At 52.1% G+C, this 18,690-nt stretch overlaps 1 protein-coding gene across 1 annotated transcript in view; it reads right to left on the bottom strand.

The window, feature by feature from the left end:
• The window catches only part of HK1 (hexokinase 1), a 70,843-nt gene extending 53,112 nt beyond the window's left edge, over positions 1 to 17,731 (bottom strand). Inside the window, exon 1 of the mRNA XM_029201207.1 lies at positions 17,533 to 17,731. Coding sequence (XP_029057040.1) covers positions 17,533 to 17,595 — 63 coding nt within the window. The 5' untranslated portion in view covers positions 17,596 to 17,731. The remainder of the gene's footprint in view (positions 1 to 17,532) is intronic.
• Between the last annotated feature and the right edge of the window lie 959 nt (positions 17,732 to 18,690).

The raw sequence follows: 18,690 nt of genomic DNA, 5'->3' as shown, positions 1-18,690 counted from the left end.
GCACCGATCTCTCTGCATGGTCCAGCCTGGATCATCACTTTCTACGCCTGTCACCTGGACAGTGTCTGCTCCATTCACCTTGACCTCCCCATGTCTCACAAGCAGCCTCACACACGGCAAGTTTCTGGCAGATGGACAGACAGATTTATGACCCAATGAGGATGAAAAGACCTTTGACGTGATTTGCTTCTGAGAATGGCTTCTCATGCTTACTTTTCAGGGTGGCTGGAAACGTCCAACTCAAGGACACAGAGTCATTTCTGCATATTTTGGTCCTGGGCAGCCTTCTCGCTCTGGACTCCATGCCTCGTGCTCCCCCAGGCCCTGCCTCTCTCCTGTCTCAGGGACAATCAGGGCACTGGCAGGAGTCCCCCAGTGTCCTCTGTGGCCAGAGACAACCCTGCCCCCACCTGCATCTCTTCTACCGCAACTACCTTTTCCTTTCCCCTTCGTGAGAAAGCCGTGCGGAGAAGGGCAATCAGAAACCACCGAGAGCTGAAAGAGAAATGGCCAGAACACAGCCCTAGAAGACAGGGCTCTGTTTTACCCCCAAGGCTGGCAGTGCTGATCCGCAGCCCTTGCTGTCACCACGCCCACGTGCTGGTCGGGAGAGGCAGTCACATGTGCACGAGCGGCCACAGAAGCACATGGGGGCTACGAAGCACAGACTGGAGAAGGCTACTGGCAGGGGTGATGTCAGAGAGTGCATCCAGGCACAAACAAGAGCGTGTGTGAAGGCCAAAGGGGAGGGAGGGAGGGTGGTCTGTGGGATGACGGAGCACACAGTGCAAGAAGTGAAGCAGCTGGAAAGGCTGCCAGGGGCTAAGCCTGCAGGGTCTCGTGCACTGGGCGAGCAGGTTTAGACTCTAAACGTGACTCTGAGTATTCAACAGTGACACATGTTTCAGAAAGCTCAGCTGTGCGCTGGGGCGGGGACGGGTGAGCAGTACCAGCAGTCACGGCGCTGCTCTGGCATGTGGACATGTTTCCACTACCACACTCCTCACCCTACATCACGATTATCTGTCTACTGACATGCCTATCTCCTCCGATAACATGTGAGTTCCCCAGGAAAGGAAAGACGGAGGAGACCTGTGGAACTACCCAGTTGCCTGGCACAAAAGAGGAATTCAGCGAATGCCAGATGCTAGAATAATACTTTATAATTATATCAAGTGCTTTCACATCCAATAGGTCATTTAACCTTCAAAATGACCCTGTCAGGGGGACATTCTTTTTTTTCTTTTTTAAAATTTATTTATTTATTTTTGGCTGCGTTGGGTCTTCGTTGCTGCACGCAGGCTTTCTCTAGTTGCGGCGCACGGGCTCTAGGCACACGGGCTTCAGTAGTTGTGGCGCACGGGCTTAGTTGCTCCGCGGCATGTAGGCTCGAACCCATGTCCCCTGCATTGGCAGGTGGATTCTTAACCACTGTGCCACCAGGGAAGTCCCAGGGGGACATTCTTAATCCCCATTCTACAGTTGTGAAAACTGAGGCTCCAAGAAGCTAAGTGATTAGTTCGAAGCACACAGCCAGGGAGTCAGTCCCATACCTGAGAGTCTAACACTCTCCCTACAACCGTCCCCATCCCTTGGAGAAGGCCAGTCCCCCTACCGTGTGGAGATCAGGCCCAAGCAAAGCTGCTGAGATTTTCCAGCTGGACAGGGAGAAACTTCTAGAAGAAGCAGGGCTCCACAGCCAGCCTGCCTCCTAACTCGAGGCACAGCTCAGCACAGGGACAGTGAGCCCAGAAGCCAGACGTTTTCAGGACAGCCAATCAAACCCGAATAGAGGCAAGAAGCTCAAACAAGAAAACAGGCTGGGGATATAGAAGACGACCTGGCCCCCCAGCGTAGAAGGAAGGAGGGCTTTCCCCCGCTGGTTCAGGTTCATGAATCATCACGTGGTACAACTCTTCTCAGAAGAGATGTGGAAATTGGGGCCAGAAAGAGGGTATAGCTTAGGGCAGAGCTGGAACTGACTTTGAAGCCTCCTGGATCTCAGGTGCATGAGAATAAGCCAAGGGGCACCCCTTCTGGTCCTCAGGAGCTCAGGAGGGGCCTCTGAACGGCACAGATCCTGGGGCTGGGCTGCAGGTACCCCCCAACGCTGCCCAGCCAGGCAGGCACCTGGTGCAGGACTCAGCAGATCCACACCATATGGACTGTGGCCCTTTAAGCAGCCCAGGAAGCGCTGGAACAAGAGACGTTTGCAGAATACTCCCAGGGGCCCAGAGTGCCCAGCACCTCACTGAACAAGGGGCCTCTTTCCTCTCATTCAGACTAGCCCTGCCTCACAGCTGGCCGGGCTGCCCCTGTCCACCTGGGAAAGAAGCTGGGAAAGGGTGGTAGGTGGAAGGGGGTAGAAAGGAAGGGTGTCCTCCTGCCCATTTGCTCCAGATCTCTGCAAGAACCCCAGTATAAGAGCTGCTTTTCTTATAAGAGGTTGGCCCGGAAGCCCAGGAGGGGAGAGATGGAGGAGGGATGCAGGGCCGGAGAAGGACAACTTCTGGCTTTGGGAGGTTTGGCCAAAGTCTGTGGTCCTTTCAGCATTTCTCTTTCCATCCCCTCTCCATAGCAACTCCAGATCTTTTCCTCTCCCCTCTCTCTCCCTCCCTCTCACATTTCCACAATTCTTGCTCTTCTCTTAGGACGCTGCCTCAAACTCTGCTGCCCTGGCCAAACGCTTGTGCCCAAAGAATCCCACCTGTGCCTCCAACCCCCAGTGCTACATTTTGGTGACAGGAGGGCACAGCACCTCTTCTGGTGGGCTTCAAGCTGCAAGCCTTTGGAACATCTCTCATAGGATGTCTGTCACAGACAGAGACAGAGGCTTCCAGGAGTCTGTGATAGGAACCCCCTGGGCTCCCTTTCACACATGGTGTCTGACACAAGTATTCAGGACTCGGTCAGACTGGGAAGGAAATGGGGGAGGTCCCAGGGTCCCAGACACCACATGGCGAGCTGGGTCCTACAGACTCTCGGCTCAGACTGACGACGCCCCTGTCCAGCCCCCAGGGCATCTTTCACCGCCACCGCCACCACCCCCACCCCCCACTGCCAGAGGAAGAGCCCTTCTCCCGAGGGTGGGAGCCGAGGAGGCTGCACAGGGCAGGCACTGGTGCCCTACTACTGTGCAAATACCTGGGCTGTCCTTCCTGCGGACCAAGAGGGCCTGGAAGCTCTCATCGGCTCCAGAAGCAGGAACACAGCAGAGGCAGGAGGAGATGTCAGAAGAGGACACAACCTCACCAAGCCCCGCTGGCCCAGAGCTGTCCGGCCAGTGGAAGAGCCCAGCGACCCCGCACTGGTCTAAACTCAAACATTTCTGTGCCCGACCCCAGCCCCACCTCCTGGTCCCAACAGACACGTATGAAAAAAACAATTCAAGACTGTACATGCCCAAGTGGACAGGCTGGTCATGGCAGGAGGCTCCGTAACCACTGGTGACCCAGGCACTCTGACCCCCTGTGGGAGGGGGAACAGCCATGGAAAATTTTCACTCCCTCTCTCGTCCATTCTTCCGTGAGGATCAAGAACGAGGCAGAGCAACAGGTGTGACTGAAGCTGATCGGCACAGGCCTACGAAGTGAACGTTCCAAGTGAGACACTTTACTTGCAAAGGAAATTGGGGAGCTGGCAGTGAAGCGTTAAGAAGGACTCTTGCTTAAGGGTAGGTCAGAGATTTCAACATCAGATTCACTTCTCTTTCTTAAGGAGACTGACTCAGGAACGAATGGGTCCAGGGGGGTTAATATTATTTTAATAAGAGCTCACGTGTGCAGAGGGCTCTGCTATTTATACACACAATTTTCACACACATTATCCCACCTGGACGGCATACAAAGAGAAGCAATGAGCTCATGGATGCCGGCGGTCTGGCATGAAGTGGTGCCTAATGTGTTAGCTCCCCTTCTCCCGGCACAGAAACCCAGCAAAGTAGGCGGTAGTCGAGGAAACTGAGCCCCATGACTCACACAAAGTCACATGGTTTATCAGTGGCAGCTGGATGTGCATTCCAGGTCTTCTAACCCCTCAATTGGGGCCTCTTCTTACAGATTTCTATCTTTTCTTACATGGCGGGAAGAACACAGGGCTATGCATGAAGACAACTGAGTTAAAATCTAGGACCTGCCATTTATTTGCTGTGTGACTTTGGACAAGTTACTTAACCTCTCTGAGTCCTGATTTCCTCACTTTTAAATGAGGATAATTATACTTTCACCTCAGAGAGCTATTCGGAGAATTTTAATTATGTACCAAGAATTCTTCCCACCCTTCCAACGAAATGACAGAAAGGGAATCCATCTCCCTCACTCCCTTCTCTAACTCATAATCACATATCCCTAATTCCTTTTACCTAAATACCTAGAGAAATGCATTGATTACCAAATATTACTGACCCATTTTGTAGAAAAGAAAACTAAAGGTAGGTGGTCATTTGCCTGAAACCATAGCAAATAAAAGATTCTCACAAAAGTCCTCTGAAACGTTTGGATTGTTTTATTACTTTAAAAAAAAAACTAACAGTACATTATAGTAACAATAAGTAATATACACTCATTATTTAAAAAATTCAAACAATACATAAATGCACAAAAGTAAAAAGTCTGAGTTCTTCCCTCAATCTCCCCAGAGAAGTCCCTGCTAAAAGAGCTTTATGTTCTAGGACAGTTTTCCTACCTAAACAAACATTCATACATACAGGGCTTGGGTCTTTTTTGTATTTCATTTTACAAAAAATGGAATCACATTATAAATAGTTTCTCCCTTGAAACCTTAACTCCTCCTCTATTTCCTCGGGGAACTGCCTCTAAGACTCACACTACCAGCCATACTTAGATTTTCTCAGGACCCTACCTGGCTCAATGATGGGGCATGGACTGGGTAGTACAAACACCTGCGTCAGACTCCAGCTTTGCCATCCTGCAGGCACCTCAGTCTTTCCATCTGTAATGTGGGTGTGTTCACCTGACTCTGACCTAGGAAGGCCTCTCTACTTTGCATAGCACTTTCACATGCTGGTCCTTAAACTATCCTGTCCAGAGAAGCAGGGCAGGTGCCATCACATTCAATGCCCTAAGGAAAAATTAGAGGCTAGAGAGGTTATTCGATGGGCCAACGTGACCGCTGGTCAGCAAGAAAACCGGAGTAGACACCAAGTTCCTGGTTCTGTGGTCCTTCCTCAGTACCTTTCTTGCTCAGGCCAGGGCGAACCCAGGCCCAGGGCTTCCGAGAGCAGCGAGACGTGGGAACATGGTGGCATTAATGCCACAGCTCCATCCACTGCAGGAGCAGCATGGCTCCCTTGCCTTGCAGAAAGCACGCTGCTCCAGCCTGATTATTTTGGAAGCCTCGTTCACCCTCCAGCAGCTACCAGGGATCTGAACTGCTCATTTCCCCTTTCACACAATCCTGGGAAGGAAGTTCAAAGGCCATAGCAAGCCCGAAGGTCCTGGCCCGATGGGACCCTCCGCCATGGTGGGTGCCATCCCAAGCCCGCCTCCTGCAGGTCCAACCCTCTTCCTGCCTGCCCAGCCCCACCTCACTGCCAAGGGTGTCGGCCCCAAGGAACCTACATTTCTATCCTGCTTTTGGCAGCTGGTACCTGAGCAGAGAGGGCACTGGCCACAAGGAGAGACATTTTGGACCCTGTGGGTTCCCTACCAGGATCATCTGCTCCCGGCACCCTCCTGCCCTCTGCACCCCCGACGGTCCTTCCTCACAGATCCCCCTCTATTACTCGGCTGGCTTGGCCTGTAACTGCCTCTCTGCACTCCACTCCACACCCACCTCCTCCGAAGGGGGTACCATGATCCGCCCGCCCAGCACCAGCTGCCGCTCTCCTCGGCATCCCCTCGGCCCTCGTGCTTCGTAGGAGCGATCTGCCCGCGCCGCAGCAACACGCGCATGGTGCACACCTCCAGCTAGACCGTGAGTGCCAGGGGTGCAGGGGCCATGCTTCCAACTTCCTTGTGTCCCCACCCCCTCAGGTGGCTTCTCAGCTGGGCTGAGTGGCTGCTCTCCTGGAGGGGCAGGAAGGCCTCTGGAGACGCTTGGCCCGGGAGGTCTTCTCGGAAGGGTCTGCTGGCTCAGATAAGGCCGGAGACTCCTGTTCCCTGAATGACCCAGCCCTTCTCCGGCACCAGTCCCTCACTTCAGCCTCAGGGCGACCTGCGTGGAGCCAACAGCCCCTCCCTGAGTGATGGAGAGTTCCAGGCGCTCTCAGACGCCTGCTTCGCCTCACAACAGCTGCACCTCAAGGCCCAAGGAGACATATAAACGCTCTACAGATAATCAGGAGTCTCCACTCTTCAAGGCTCCCAGAGACTGTGGAATATCTGAAAGAGGAAATGTGTTTGGGAAAATAAATTCCACTTTAGAGGCTTCTCAGTGAAAGCTGTGTGTGCGAATATCCCCAGCGCATCAGGGGTCCCTTCGGCATGTTCAAACACTATAAGGGGAGCTTTCCCTTCTCCAGTCCCTTTTTCAAAATTCAGACACAGCTCTCGGCGCCTTATCTATCATTTAATTGATGCTTCTGAACTGTTAGTTCCATTTCAGTGAGCATGGACGCAGCACCATGGACTGTTCATACATACAACACTTCTGTTTAATCAGAGCAAATCAGGAAGAAAACGGGATCCCCATTCTTCATGAGGAAACTGAGGTTTTGGGAACTGTGATGTAACGGTCAGCAAGGATGGGTCCCCTGCTGGGCACTTCCACCTGCCCTGATCCAAGCTGCACACTTGCAGGGTGGGCGTTATCAGCCCTGTTTTACACGGGAGGAACCCGGGGCATGAAACCAAGCGAAAGGCCCGAGCATCCAGCACCCAGGGTGGCTCTGGCTTCAGACCCCAGCCCCGGTGCTCCCTCCCTACTTCCCCAGACTCCTCTTGCTAGGAGGACCACAGAAGGCCGTGAGGTCATGCCCGAGGTCCTCCTGGTGACCTTGGCTCAAGCTAAGAGGCACTTTCTGCTGGTGAGAGACCAGGCCCTTGCCCAGACGAGAACAAAGCTGTCACACTGAACTAGCTAAAAATAAAGGAGGTACCCAGTCCCTCAAGGGGAACAGAACAGCCCTGGAATGTGGCGGGGCAAGAACAACAGGCTTCGTTCTGGGCCTCATGGTCAATGGCTTGGGCAGGGCCAGGCACCAGACTCACAGTTCCCAATGTGCCAGGTGCCTCCAGACGAGAGGGAAGAGAGGGTCCGAAGTACGGACAGCTCTGCTTTCACTATGAGACAACCAGACCCCAGAGCCACGGCTCGCAAATACTGCAGTGATGGGAGCAGACTGGGCTGGAAAGTGAAGGGCTTCAGGCCTCCTCCAGCTATACAGATTCCTTCTATAACCTTGGGCAAGTCACTTCCATCTCTGTGTTTTTCCATCAGTAAAAAAGCAACAATGAAAACTGCCCTCTCATCTTCATATGGTGGGCATAGGAGCTCCATGACACCATGGATTCCTCAGAACACAGGCTTTTCAAAATCCCATGGTGGCAAAGCAGAATGGTACCCAGGATCCCTGCCCCGGCTCAGGGCTCTGTCTGCTTACCGTCTGTTATCCAGGAAGCTACACTCCCCCACCATGCCTCGGCAGGTGCCTACAGGTGTGTTCTGGGTGAACAACGGTGATAACATCTGACATTTGTACGGTTCAGTACGCTTTCCAAGTGTTTCCATATCCATTCTCTGATTTGATAAGTGGGCACATAGTGAGGTAGGAATCATTTACCCCATCTGACAGATAAGGAAACTGAGCCCCAGAGAGCTTGATGTCCACCTAACAACACTGCTCAAGCTAGAGGGATCCTTGAGAGATAAAGGATTCCAGGCTCCTGGCTTTATACATGAGGAAATTGAGGCCCAAGGACCGCAGGAACCCACTGCCTTAAATGCAGAGTGCCTCTGCCTGAACTTCTGAGGCATAAAATTTCCTGTCTAGCAGAGTGCTTCCAGTAGGAATACAATGCAAGCCACATATGTAATTTAACATTTTCTAGTAGCCAGATTTTTAAAAACAGGTGAAATTTTTAATAACATTTAACCCAATATATCCAACATATTATTCCCGCATGTAGTATTTTTTAAATGATCAACGAGCGATTTTATATATCTTTGTCATACAGAGTCTTCAAAATCCTGTATTTTATGTCCAACAGCACATCTCAAACCAGACTTGCCACATTTCAAATGCTCAAGAGCCACGTGTGGCTGGTGGCTACTGTTGTGGACAGCAGGGCTCTAGCACTCCAATCACATCCCCATCATGGGAGCCTTGGGTGATGATTTCTGCTGGGAGCCCACTGCAATGCACTGCTTTAGAAGCCTGAAGCCCTGGACCGAAGTCCTGGATCTGCATGACAGTGAGAGCTGCCTACTAGTGTCAGACAGACCTGTGTCTCCATCCCAGACCTCTGTTCTCTGGCCACCAAAGATCAGATCACTTCCACTTCCTGAAGCTTGCCTGCCCCACATGTAAGATGCAGAAAGAAACACCTACACCCAAGCTTGCCAGAAGGACTTCACTAAATCAAGCATGAAAAAGTATTTTGAGAGTGGAAAAGAACTTTGCAAATGTGGCTTGGTGTCTTTGTTACAAGGATGGTCTGCGGGTCTCCAACTCAACTCACCCCACCCACCCAGAGAGGGTCCCGGAAGGCACCAGGGGACATTAGAGAAATGAGGTTAGACTGAATAACAAGGCTGAAGGCAAACCCCACGTGTCAATCAATCAAGGAAACCAGCTGCTTACAGTAGGGCCCGGCAGAGGCCGGGAGAGAAAGCTAGAATAATAATGCCTTAGAGGGAGCATGGGGCGGTCTTTCAGGGAAAGCACTGGCCTCCCCAAGTGTCCTCTTTTAATTGCAAACAGGATGGAGGGAAGGGGACAAATGAAAAGGGTACAGAGAAAAATTTGAAAACCAGAGAAAATCCCTAACATTCACTGTAAAAGACTTTATTGGGTCAATTTCCTGCCCAAGTGGAGGGAGCTGGTCAACACTGAGCAGCTTGGGGGTGGAGGGGTGGAGGGGTGGGGATGGCAGGCACAAGCCAGTGTGCTGGTGCTGGGGAGGATGGGGAGGATGGGGAGGATGGGGAGGATGGGGAGGAAGGGGAGGATGGGGAGGATGGGGAGGAAGGGGAGGATGGGGAGGAAGGGGAGGAAGGGGAGGAAGGGGAGGATGGGGAATGGGAATCGGGGGAGTATGGAGAGTCTCGTGCCCAGCTCTGCCCTGGCCTCGCCTCTTTCCTTCCTTGAATCTGTTTCCCTCAACAGCAAAATCAGAGTTGGATGTGTTATGGTGGAAAGAACATGGGTTTCTGAGTCAGGGGACCTGGTAGTGTTTCTGTCCCTATCACTCATGAGCTGTGTGGTCAGCAAGTCACTTCACTACGTGGGGACCTCAGTGTCCTCATTTCTAAATGGAGATGATGCCTTCCTCAGGTGGACAGAAGCAGGGGCTCTCCCAGCAATTCCACTCCTACACACATACCCAAGAGAAATGAAAGCGTATGTCCACACAGGGAAAACCGTTCACATCAGCATTATCATAACAGCCACAAAGTGGAAACAACCCAAATGTCCCTCAACTAACAAATGCATAAACAAAATGTGGTATACAGAAACAACTCAATATTATTCAGTAATAAAAAGAACTGAAGTACTCAAACATGCTATAGCATGAATGAACCTTGAAAACATGCTAAGTGAAAGAAACCAGACACAAAGGTCACACATTATATAATTCCATTCATATGAAACGTCCAGAAGAAGCAAATCCATTAAAAAAAAGAAAGTAGATATCAGGGTGGAGGGAGCAATGGGGAGTGACTGCTTAATGGGTATGGGGTTTCTTTTGGGGGTGATGAAAACATTCTGGAAATAGATGGTGGTGACATTTGTACAACCTTGTGAACATACTAGACACCACAGACTTGCACTCTTTAAAATGGTAAGTTGGGCTTCCCTGGTGGCGCAGTGGTTAAGAATCTGCCTGCCAATGCAGGGGACACGGGTTCGAGCCCTGGTCCGGGAAGATCCCACATGCCACAGAGCAACTAAGCCCGTGCACCACAGCTACTGAGCATGCGCTCTAGAGCCCGTGAGGAGCCACAACTACTGAGCCCGCATGCCACAACTACTGAAGCCCACGCGCCTAGAGCCCGTGCTCCGCAATAAGAGAAGCCACCGCAATGAGAAGCCCACGCACCAGAACGAAGAGTAGCCTCCACTCACCGCAACTAGAGAAAGCCCGTGTGCAGCAACGAAGACCCAATGCAGCCAAAGATAAAATAAATGAATTTATTTAAAAAAATTTTTTTAAATGCTAAGTTTTATAGTATGTGACTTATATTTCAATTAAAAAAAAAAAAAAAAGCAGGGGCTCTGCCAGAAGACTTAATGCGTCTGAATGCTGGCTCTTCTGTTTATATCTGAGCCTCAGAGTCCTCATCCAAAAGTGGCGGTCATAAGGGTACCCACCTCACAGGGGACCTGTGAGGATGTAATGCCTTTGGTGCAGCAAATGTGACAGGCATTATATATGTTGGCTTCGATTAGTATTGTTACTATTGATGATTAAATAAGACCCATTTTAAGAAAGAGAGGCCCCTAGCAGGCATTCAGTGCACCCTTCCCTCCAAGGCCCCCTCAAGGCCTCGGCGTCTGAGAGCCTGTAACCAAGCATGCAATCAGATGAACGTGACCTGACATTTTCTGCCTCCCCAGGGACCGCATTTGCAAAGGGCTGGGCTGCAGACCTCACACTGCAGTGTGCCTTGGTGGGGGGGGGGCAGGTGGCGCACAGCCACCCGCTCCTTTTACGGAAGATAGTCTGAGAGAGGCTGCCGGCATGAGTTTTCTGTAATAGAGAAATGTTTAGGGGACAGATAAGCCAGCCCTGCCCCAGTCAGATCCACCCAGGAAGAGAATGTATGCAGGCAAAAGCACACTTGTTTGTTTTAATTCCCAGAAAAGTTTAACGAATTCATGCTAGAGCACGAGGGGACACAGCCTTCACGAGCCTCTCTCTGTACGCCCTACCCCGCCGCCACCTGGGCACTGTGCTGACAGCCAATGGGGTGGGCACTGCTCACAGTGAGCTGTCAACCTCACTCAGTAACACTGGGCAGCAAGGGCTCCCCTTCATAAGGTAAACTAGGAAATGGCTAATTTTAAGCCAAGCTCAAATGTTGTATGTGAATGGAAATGGCTGGGAAGAAACAGTTTCTTTCAAAATTACCTATTAAAAAATTTTAAGGTTTTACTGTAACCAAGGGCTGGCTGTGGAACCATATGAACCTGTACAAACTTCTGACTGGACTGGGAGCTGACATGACCACGGAGGCAATTTGGCAAAATCTTAAAAGTGGGAAGATGCACTCACTCCTCCACTGAGCGATTTCAGCCCTAGAAACACAGCCTAGAGCAACTTACGTGTGTACAGAAGGATCATGGGGGCACTGTCTGTAATTTGAAAAATCAGAAACTCAAAGGCCTACCAAAAGAACAGATAAATTAGTTTGGTGTATTCACACAATGTAAGGGCATACGGCAGTTTAAATTGATGAAACAGAGGTATACAGATCAACATGGAAGAATGTCAAATATACAATGTTGAGCTTAAAAAAAAGCAAGTTGCAGAAGGATACAAACAGGATAACACCATTTACAAAAAGTTAAAGCCATATAAAGTAACACTACATACTGTTCATAGATACATGATATGTAATAAAAATATTAAAACATGCAGGAAATGATAAAACACCAAACTCAGGACAGAGGTCACCTCGGGGAGGAGAAATGAATGTGACTTGAAGACGGGCATAGAAGGGGTTTTAGTCGTGTCTGTAATATAATTGTATTTGTGTCTGTTACCTCGCAAGCTGAGGAGTGGATACACAAGTGTTTGTTGCGTTAACTTCAATATTTTTTACGCACCCCAAATATTTCATAATAAAAAATTAATTCATATGTATTGATTTGTGGGGGAGAGAATTAAAATACAGATTCTAAGTTAAATTGTTCAAATCAACAAAGATGGGTTTTTCTCCTAAAGGAAAGAAGCGGGGGGAGCAAGAATGGCCCTATGGATCCCATTCCAGATTTTCTAAGACCTTGAGAGTCATTCATCTCCTCTGGGCCTCCAGTCAGTCCCTGCTTCTAAATGGGGAATAAAATCTCTGCCTTCTGTCCACTGTACACAAGGCAGCAGGATGTCCAGGGGAGGAGCTGTGAGGGGGAGGGAGCTGCCCTGGGAGCTCAGGAATAATACTTCCTATCGTGACATCATCACTCAGGTTTCTGAAAGATCAGATGAAAAGCATACACATACACACATGCATGTTAGTGTGTCTATGTGTATTGTTAGGTATAGACAGACATATATACATAAACGCACACATATAGCTACACACACAATTGATATCTGATATGGCACCCAGAAGGTGTCTTGGGATGCTCAGCGACAACAATCCATTAAAAAAGAGAAAAAGCAAGGAACTTCCCTGGTGGCGCAGTGGTTAAGAATCCGCCTGCCAGTGCAGGGGATACAGGTTCAAGCCCTGGTACAGGAAGATCCCACATGCTGCGGAGCAACTAAGCCCGTGTACCACAACTACTGAGCCTGCGCTCTAGAACCCGTGAGCCACAACTACTGAGCCCGTGTGCCATAACTACTGAAGCCCACGTGCCTAGAGCCTGTGCTCCGCAACAAGAGAAGCCACTGAAATGAGAAGGCTGTGCACCACAACGAAGAGTAGCCCCCGCTCGCCGCAACTAGAGAAAGCCTGAGTGCAGCAACAAAGACCTAATGCAGCCAAAACTAAATAATATAAATAAAAATAAATTTATAAAAACAAACAAAAAAAAAAAGAGAGAAAGCAAAGCTACATTTTGGTAACTATCTATTCGACTCTCCCTTACGAAGTTTCTAAGTATAATATTTCCATTTGCACATTTAGAGCCTGATTTTTTTTCTTTTTTTTTTTAGCCGTGCTGCACAGCTTGTGGGATCTTAGTTCCCCAACCAGGGATCAAACCCAGGCCCTTGGCAGTGAAAGTGCCAAGTCCTGACCAATGGACCACAAGGGAATTCCTTACAGCCTGGCTTTAAGCAACTCTTAGGCTAGTGATTTCCCACCCAAGATCTGACCACTGGCCCCTATAGCTCTCATAGCATTCTCTGTTTTGCACTTACCATAAGACAGCAAATAATTATTTATACTCCATAAGAATAGGGACTCTTTCTACCAGGTTTATAGCTGTCACCCCATCCTAGCACAATACTCTGCACATAATAAAGGACTCAAACATTTTCTGAAGAAATGACTGAGTTCCCATGATCGGATTTGATTCTAAAGGGCCTCAAATCAATAAGCAGGTGCCTGCAGTCTAGCCACGACTGCTTCCTGGACACGGAGCTGTATGGATGCCTCTCTATCCAGCATCTCCTCCAGGGCCTCCTCAGGCATGTTCAGCGCTGACTCCAGTGGCTAATTCTATCAGGCAGGAACCCCTGACTGCAGACACACATGGAGACAAATCAGTCTTTTCTCCAGAAAACAGGAGGAGTGTGGGAGGACAGCGCAGCACGGCCAGATGTGAAAGTCCTGCATACCCACCCACTTTCCCAGTTTATTCCCTCACGACAATCCCAAATTATCAAACAAAATGAAGTCCTGGGCATTTTCTTAGGGGGAGAACTCCAAGGAACATCCAAGGTAGAGGGGATAGGGATTATGAAATGAAGATTCCCCAGGGAGTGAGGCTCTTACTGGATGCTTGTATAACACCAGATCAAAAGGTGCATGAGATAGTTTTCATAATTTTCTAACTCTCATCTCTCTCACCCCCGAGCAGTAAGGAAATGGGCATTTTTTAAATGCTTGCTTTTGCCGCTGGAATACATGGGCTCCAAGGAAAAAGAACTTGGTAGCCTTCTAACTGCTAAGCATTCTCTCCTCTGCCTTCCTGAGCCAACCACTCGAGGACTCTGGGTTCAGCCATTGGACAAATCACACCTGTTGCCCACCTGCTTATGGGGATTCCTTAGGGTCATGGGGATCCCTCCCAGAGAAAATCCACTGGCATTTGCTCACCATCTGTCAACCCTGAAGGAAAGGATGTCTAGTTTTTCTTTAGAGGCCAAGTTCTGACCTTGCTGGACCCATCTTCCTTTCCTAAAGGAACAGAGCACTACATAATCCTTTACCCTCCTTCGAGCTCTTAATGACTAACCCAAGTGGAGGAAGCAGGCAAGATGAGAGGCATGTAAAAGTTAAAAGTAAAAGTTACTTGGAGGTCAAAAGACCCAGGCTCTACAACTACTGAGCCTGCGCTCTAGAGCCCGCGAGCCACAGCTACTGAGCCCATGCACCACAACTACTGAAGCCTGCATGCCTAGAGCCCAAGCTCCGCAACAAGAGAAGCCACCACAATGAGAAGCCCATCGACATAATTAGAGAAAGCCTGCGTGCAGCAACAAAGACCCAACACAGCCAAAAATAAATAAAATAAATAATTTAAAAAAAAAAAAAAAAAGACCCAGGCTCTAGCTGCAGAATTAACAGATGTCTGGTATTCTGATGAACGGAACCTTTCACAAGCACACATGTGCATCCTTTTCCTCCTAAAAGCACTAGAAGAGTAAAAGGGAAATCTATGTTTTATACTTAACTTCAGTCTAATGCCACGACACCCTTTTCACCGCACCACATCATCCAACACTATGCAGATGCAGTCTGGAAGATGGGACTCCAGGCTGGGAAGCCAGATGCTTGGCCTGTTTCAACCCAGGATATATTTATGAGGCTGAATTACTGATGTGTCTCATAGGCAATGGGGGGAGAAATGATACCCCTTCATGATCACTTTTGTATCCTGAGCAATCCCACAAACCTTCCCTGGCACCATCCCCATCTTCCCTCTACACCTAGGCCAGAGGGCAAGTAGATGGATGAGGATTAGTGTGGGATGCCAGCGCTGTCTCCAGAGCTCCAGAGGCCACCTAGGGCTGGAGGGCTGAATCACCATGGCTGCCCACGCTGGCAGGTGCGGCGGGGTGGGGGCTGTCTGCACTGGGTCCTCATCAGGTTGCAGGTAGGGCCCAGTTCCCGCAGGAGGAACAGGGCTTGGAGTCCTGCAAGTGGAGGACGTACCTTGGAGTCCCAGGGTAAGTGGTAGGTAGGAAAAGCTTGTCTCTAAAAAGTCCTGAGTCCCAGGAGAGCACATGGAGTCTCCCAGGATCTGCTCGAGTAGGGGCCGGGAAAACTGACTAGGCCATCAGAACAAGTGCCCACTATGTGCTCAGGAGGCCCAGGAAGCTTCCTGAGAACCACAATCACGGATGGCAGAGTCACACAGCCCATCACGAAGGCCGAGGTGACCCCCTGGCAGGAATCCACATACTCCCCCCATAGAAAGCAGCCTGAGAACTCCTCCATGAGGTGCAAGAAAGCCAGCCTGTTTTTAAGACTCTCCTTGACCAATAATATTATCTGGTGGAAGCTCTGGCCTCAAGACCCACCTCCAGCAAGGTTCTGACGCCAGTGGAGGGTGGGGAGGGAATTTCAGAATGCCGGTCTCAGAGGAGGGACTTGAGGATCAATTGATTCAGAAGTCACACAGTCAGATGCCTACAGGAGCCTGGTGGATAGAGTGTGAATCAGGCCACCACGAGAGTGGAGGGCTCTGGGGCCACACTAGATACTGCGTGCCTGATAAAATAGGTCCCACTGAGGGCAGTCCAAACCTCAACCCAGCATGGCCCCTGGCGGCCACACAGACGTTGGTGGCTGTGGATGCTGGAGGCTTACAAGGTCATTCGGGTCCCCACCTCAGTGATCTGCTGTCTTGAGCTACAGAGGGCACCGTGTGCAGGGAGAGGGCAGTGAACTCATCTATGCCTTAAATCCCCCACTGTGAAATGGGAAGAACATCAAGGATACACAACACCACTGAAGAAAACTGGTGAAATGCACATGTTGACGTGCAGAGCTCCCCAAGCTCAGTGGTCAGAAGGAGGCTCCAGGGTGCTCCACGGGAGTGAGCATGAGTCCCACGGTTTGACAACTCTATAGTCACTGCCACTTGTAGCCGTGAGGGACCGTGGCAGATTCCCAGGCTGGTCTCCTAACTACCCAACTCTGGTCCCCACTCAGCGCAGGACCCAGGATCCAAGCAGCATCCCCAATGCCTTTGTCTCAGCACCTCCCCCTCAGCTGACTTCCAGGAGGAGCCTCAGTCAAGTTCCCAGTGGAGGGAGGCGGAGACCTGGGTCCCGCCCTGGCTCTCCCTCTAACTCCTCGGGTGACCTTGATGAGGTCACTGCCCTTAGCAGGCCCGTTTCCTGTTGTGCCAGAGGAGGGGGCTGTCTTGGGTGGTTAAGAAGAGCACTGAACATCCTGTGGCTGCAGACCTGTGGCTCCTGCCTCTCACCTGTAGGTACAGCTCCTTTGTTTGAACTCCAAAGTCAGGTTGACTTTGCTGTCCACCCCAGCTTATCCCAGCAATAATGTCACCCATTCTGGGTGTGGGTGGGTCAGGAGATCTGTCAGGCGTGGCAATGATAAAATGGGCGTCTTTCCCTACAGCTTAGGCTGTTTCTCAAAAACTTGACGCCAAAGCTGGTATAAGGGAGAGATACACCTTTAACACCTGCCAGCAGACAGGATTTTATGTTAGGCATAAGTTAAAGGCAGCAATACCTCAGGGTAGGGAAATGTGTCCTTGTGCAAGTACACACATGCCACAAGCATACATGTCAAGGCCTCCATCCGACTCAAAAGACCAGTCTCTTATTTGAGCTCCCTGGGCTGGCTGGAAATTACAGCTTAAGAGAGCAGAGCGGTCACGGAGAGGGATAAAAAAATTCCATTCAGACATGCCGCTCCAGACCTGAGGCCTATGAGCAAAGTTTCCGGTGGCCTCCACGCTTCTCCTTGTTCCAGGAAGCCGTGCCGGTCGCCCCGTCTTCAGATTAAGGAGCAGCCGCAACAACTGGGAGGGTGACAGCTTTTCCGGGCACCCGACGCCCTCCACCGGGAACCCCAAATATGGGATGCATGGCCTCCAGCCAGCACCCCCGCCTGCTGCGCGCTCACCTCCCCAGCATCTCTGTGATCACTCCTCCGCCCATGGCGCTTGGACCGTACCAAACAGGCCCTGTGGACCAACCCACCAGTTGCCACACGGTCACCCTCCCCGCACGGCCCGGGGGCCCATTTGACATCCACATCCCGTTTCAAGGACACTGCAGCAGACAGCCCAGTCTCGGGGGTCTCCCCCCCACCCCCCAACACACACACACACACACACACACACACACACACACACACACACACGCAGCATACGATCCCGGGAAGAATCAAAGGGCGAAGCCTTCCCCACCGCCCTGCGGTCCAACCAATGCTGGCCTGGGGGAGGCTGGGCGCGGGAGGATGGAGGCGGCTGCGGCGGCGAGCGGATACCGGAATGCAACGTTGCGGGCAGAGCGCCGGGCGGCGGCGCCGGCGGGGGCTCACCTTTTTGACTTGGTCATCCTTCAGTTCGGTGAAGTAATAAGCCAGGAGCTGCGCGGCGATCATGCTGGCGGTCGGGGGCGCGGGGCGGCAGGCTTGGGGCGGGCGTCTGTCCTCCGCAGCCTGGGTGAGCAGTGGTCCCCGGGCTGCAGCTCCGCGGCTCCTCCTCCTCCTCCTCCGGCCGCTCCTCCCCCACGACCTGGGGCGCGGCGGCGGCTCGCGCGCTCCCAGTCTCCGCGCTCCCGTCCCCGCGAGGGTGACAGCCTCCAGCCGGCCCACCTCCTCGGCGCCCATTGGCTGCCGCGCGCCTCTGCAGCGCCGGGCGGTCGCGGCCGGGCCAGGGCCGGGGGGGCTCGGTGGCTGCTCCTCCCCGTGCCGGAAAGGGGGCGGGCGACGCCGCGAAATCCCCCACAGCCCGGCATCTCCCTGCACGTCCCCCACGTAGGGAGCCGGCGCAGGGACGGGAGGTTCTGTCGCGCGCGCACCGTCACGCGTGGCGGCGCCCTGCTCGGGCGGGGCGCAGGCGGGGAGGCTCGGGACGCAAGAGGAGGCATCGCCCAGCCCGGTTTGCTGCCGAACGGGGCAGCCTAGAGGCGGCGGTCTCCTTCCTTGGAAATTAGGGCTCGCCCCTGGGAGTTCCGTGGAAGGGGAGACGCCCGGAGGGGGGCTCGAAGAAGTGGGCGTGGAAAGCGAGCGGGGCCTGTGGCGGCGGAAGCGAGATCCCGGAGGCTTCGCGGTCCTCGCACCGGGTCACCACGCCAACCGGCTCTCGCGGGCCCAAGGGGCCGAGCGCCGAGCCCCACCTGGGCCCTCACCGATGGAGCATCATACCACTCCACCCCGCCCCACCCTGGCCCGCCCGTGCTGCGGCGCCTCCAGGCCTAATCCCCGGCTGGCGGATTTGTGTTGCTAAACCAAGAGCGACGCCCCACAGCGTCCGCCCCTGAGTCACCGGTTCTTTCGGCCGGCCCTCCCGAAGGGCGCACGCCCGCTGGGCGGGACTTGAGCTGCAGGCCCCGGCCTGTCCCCATCCCCCCCTGGCCCCCTGAGTACCCAGGCTCGCTGGAGGCTGGGGGACAGTTTGGGCGCCCCTCCTAGGTGCCACCTTTCTCACTTCCCGGAGGAAGTTAGCCGGGCTGGGAGGAATCCCTAGAAAACCAT

Source organism: Monodon monoceros, unplaced genomic scaffold, assembly GCF_005190385.1.
Source record: "Monodon monoceros isolate NGI ecotype Baffin Bay Population unplaced genomic scaffold, NGI_Narwhal_1 Super_Scaffold_4, whole genome shotgun sequence".
Classification (NCBI taxonomy): domain Eukaryota; kingdom Metazoa; phylum Chordata; class Mammalia; order Artiodactyla; family Monodontidae; genus Monodon; species Monodon monoceros.
Note: the sequence above shows the minus strand (reverse complement) of the source record. Positions and strands in the feature narration are given on the sequence as shown.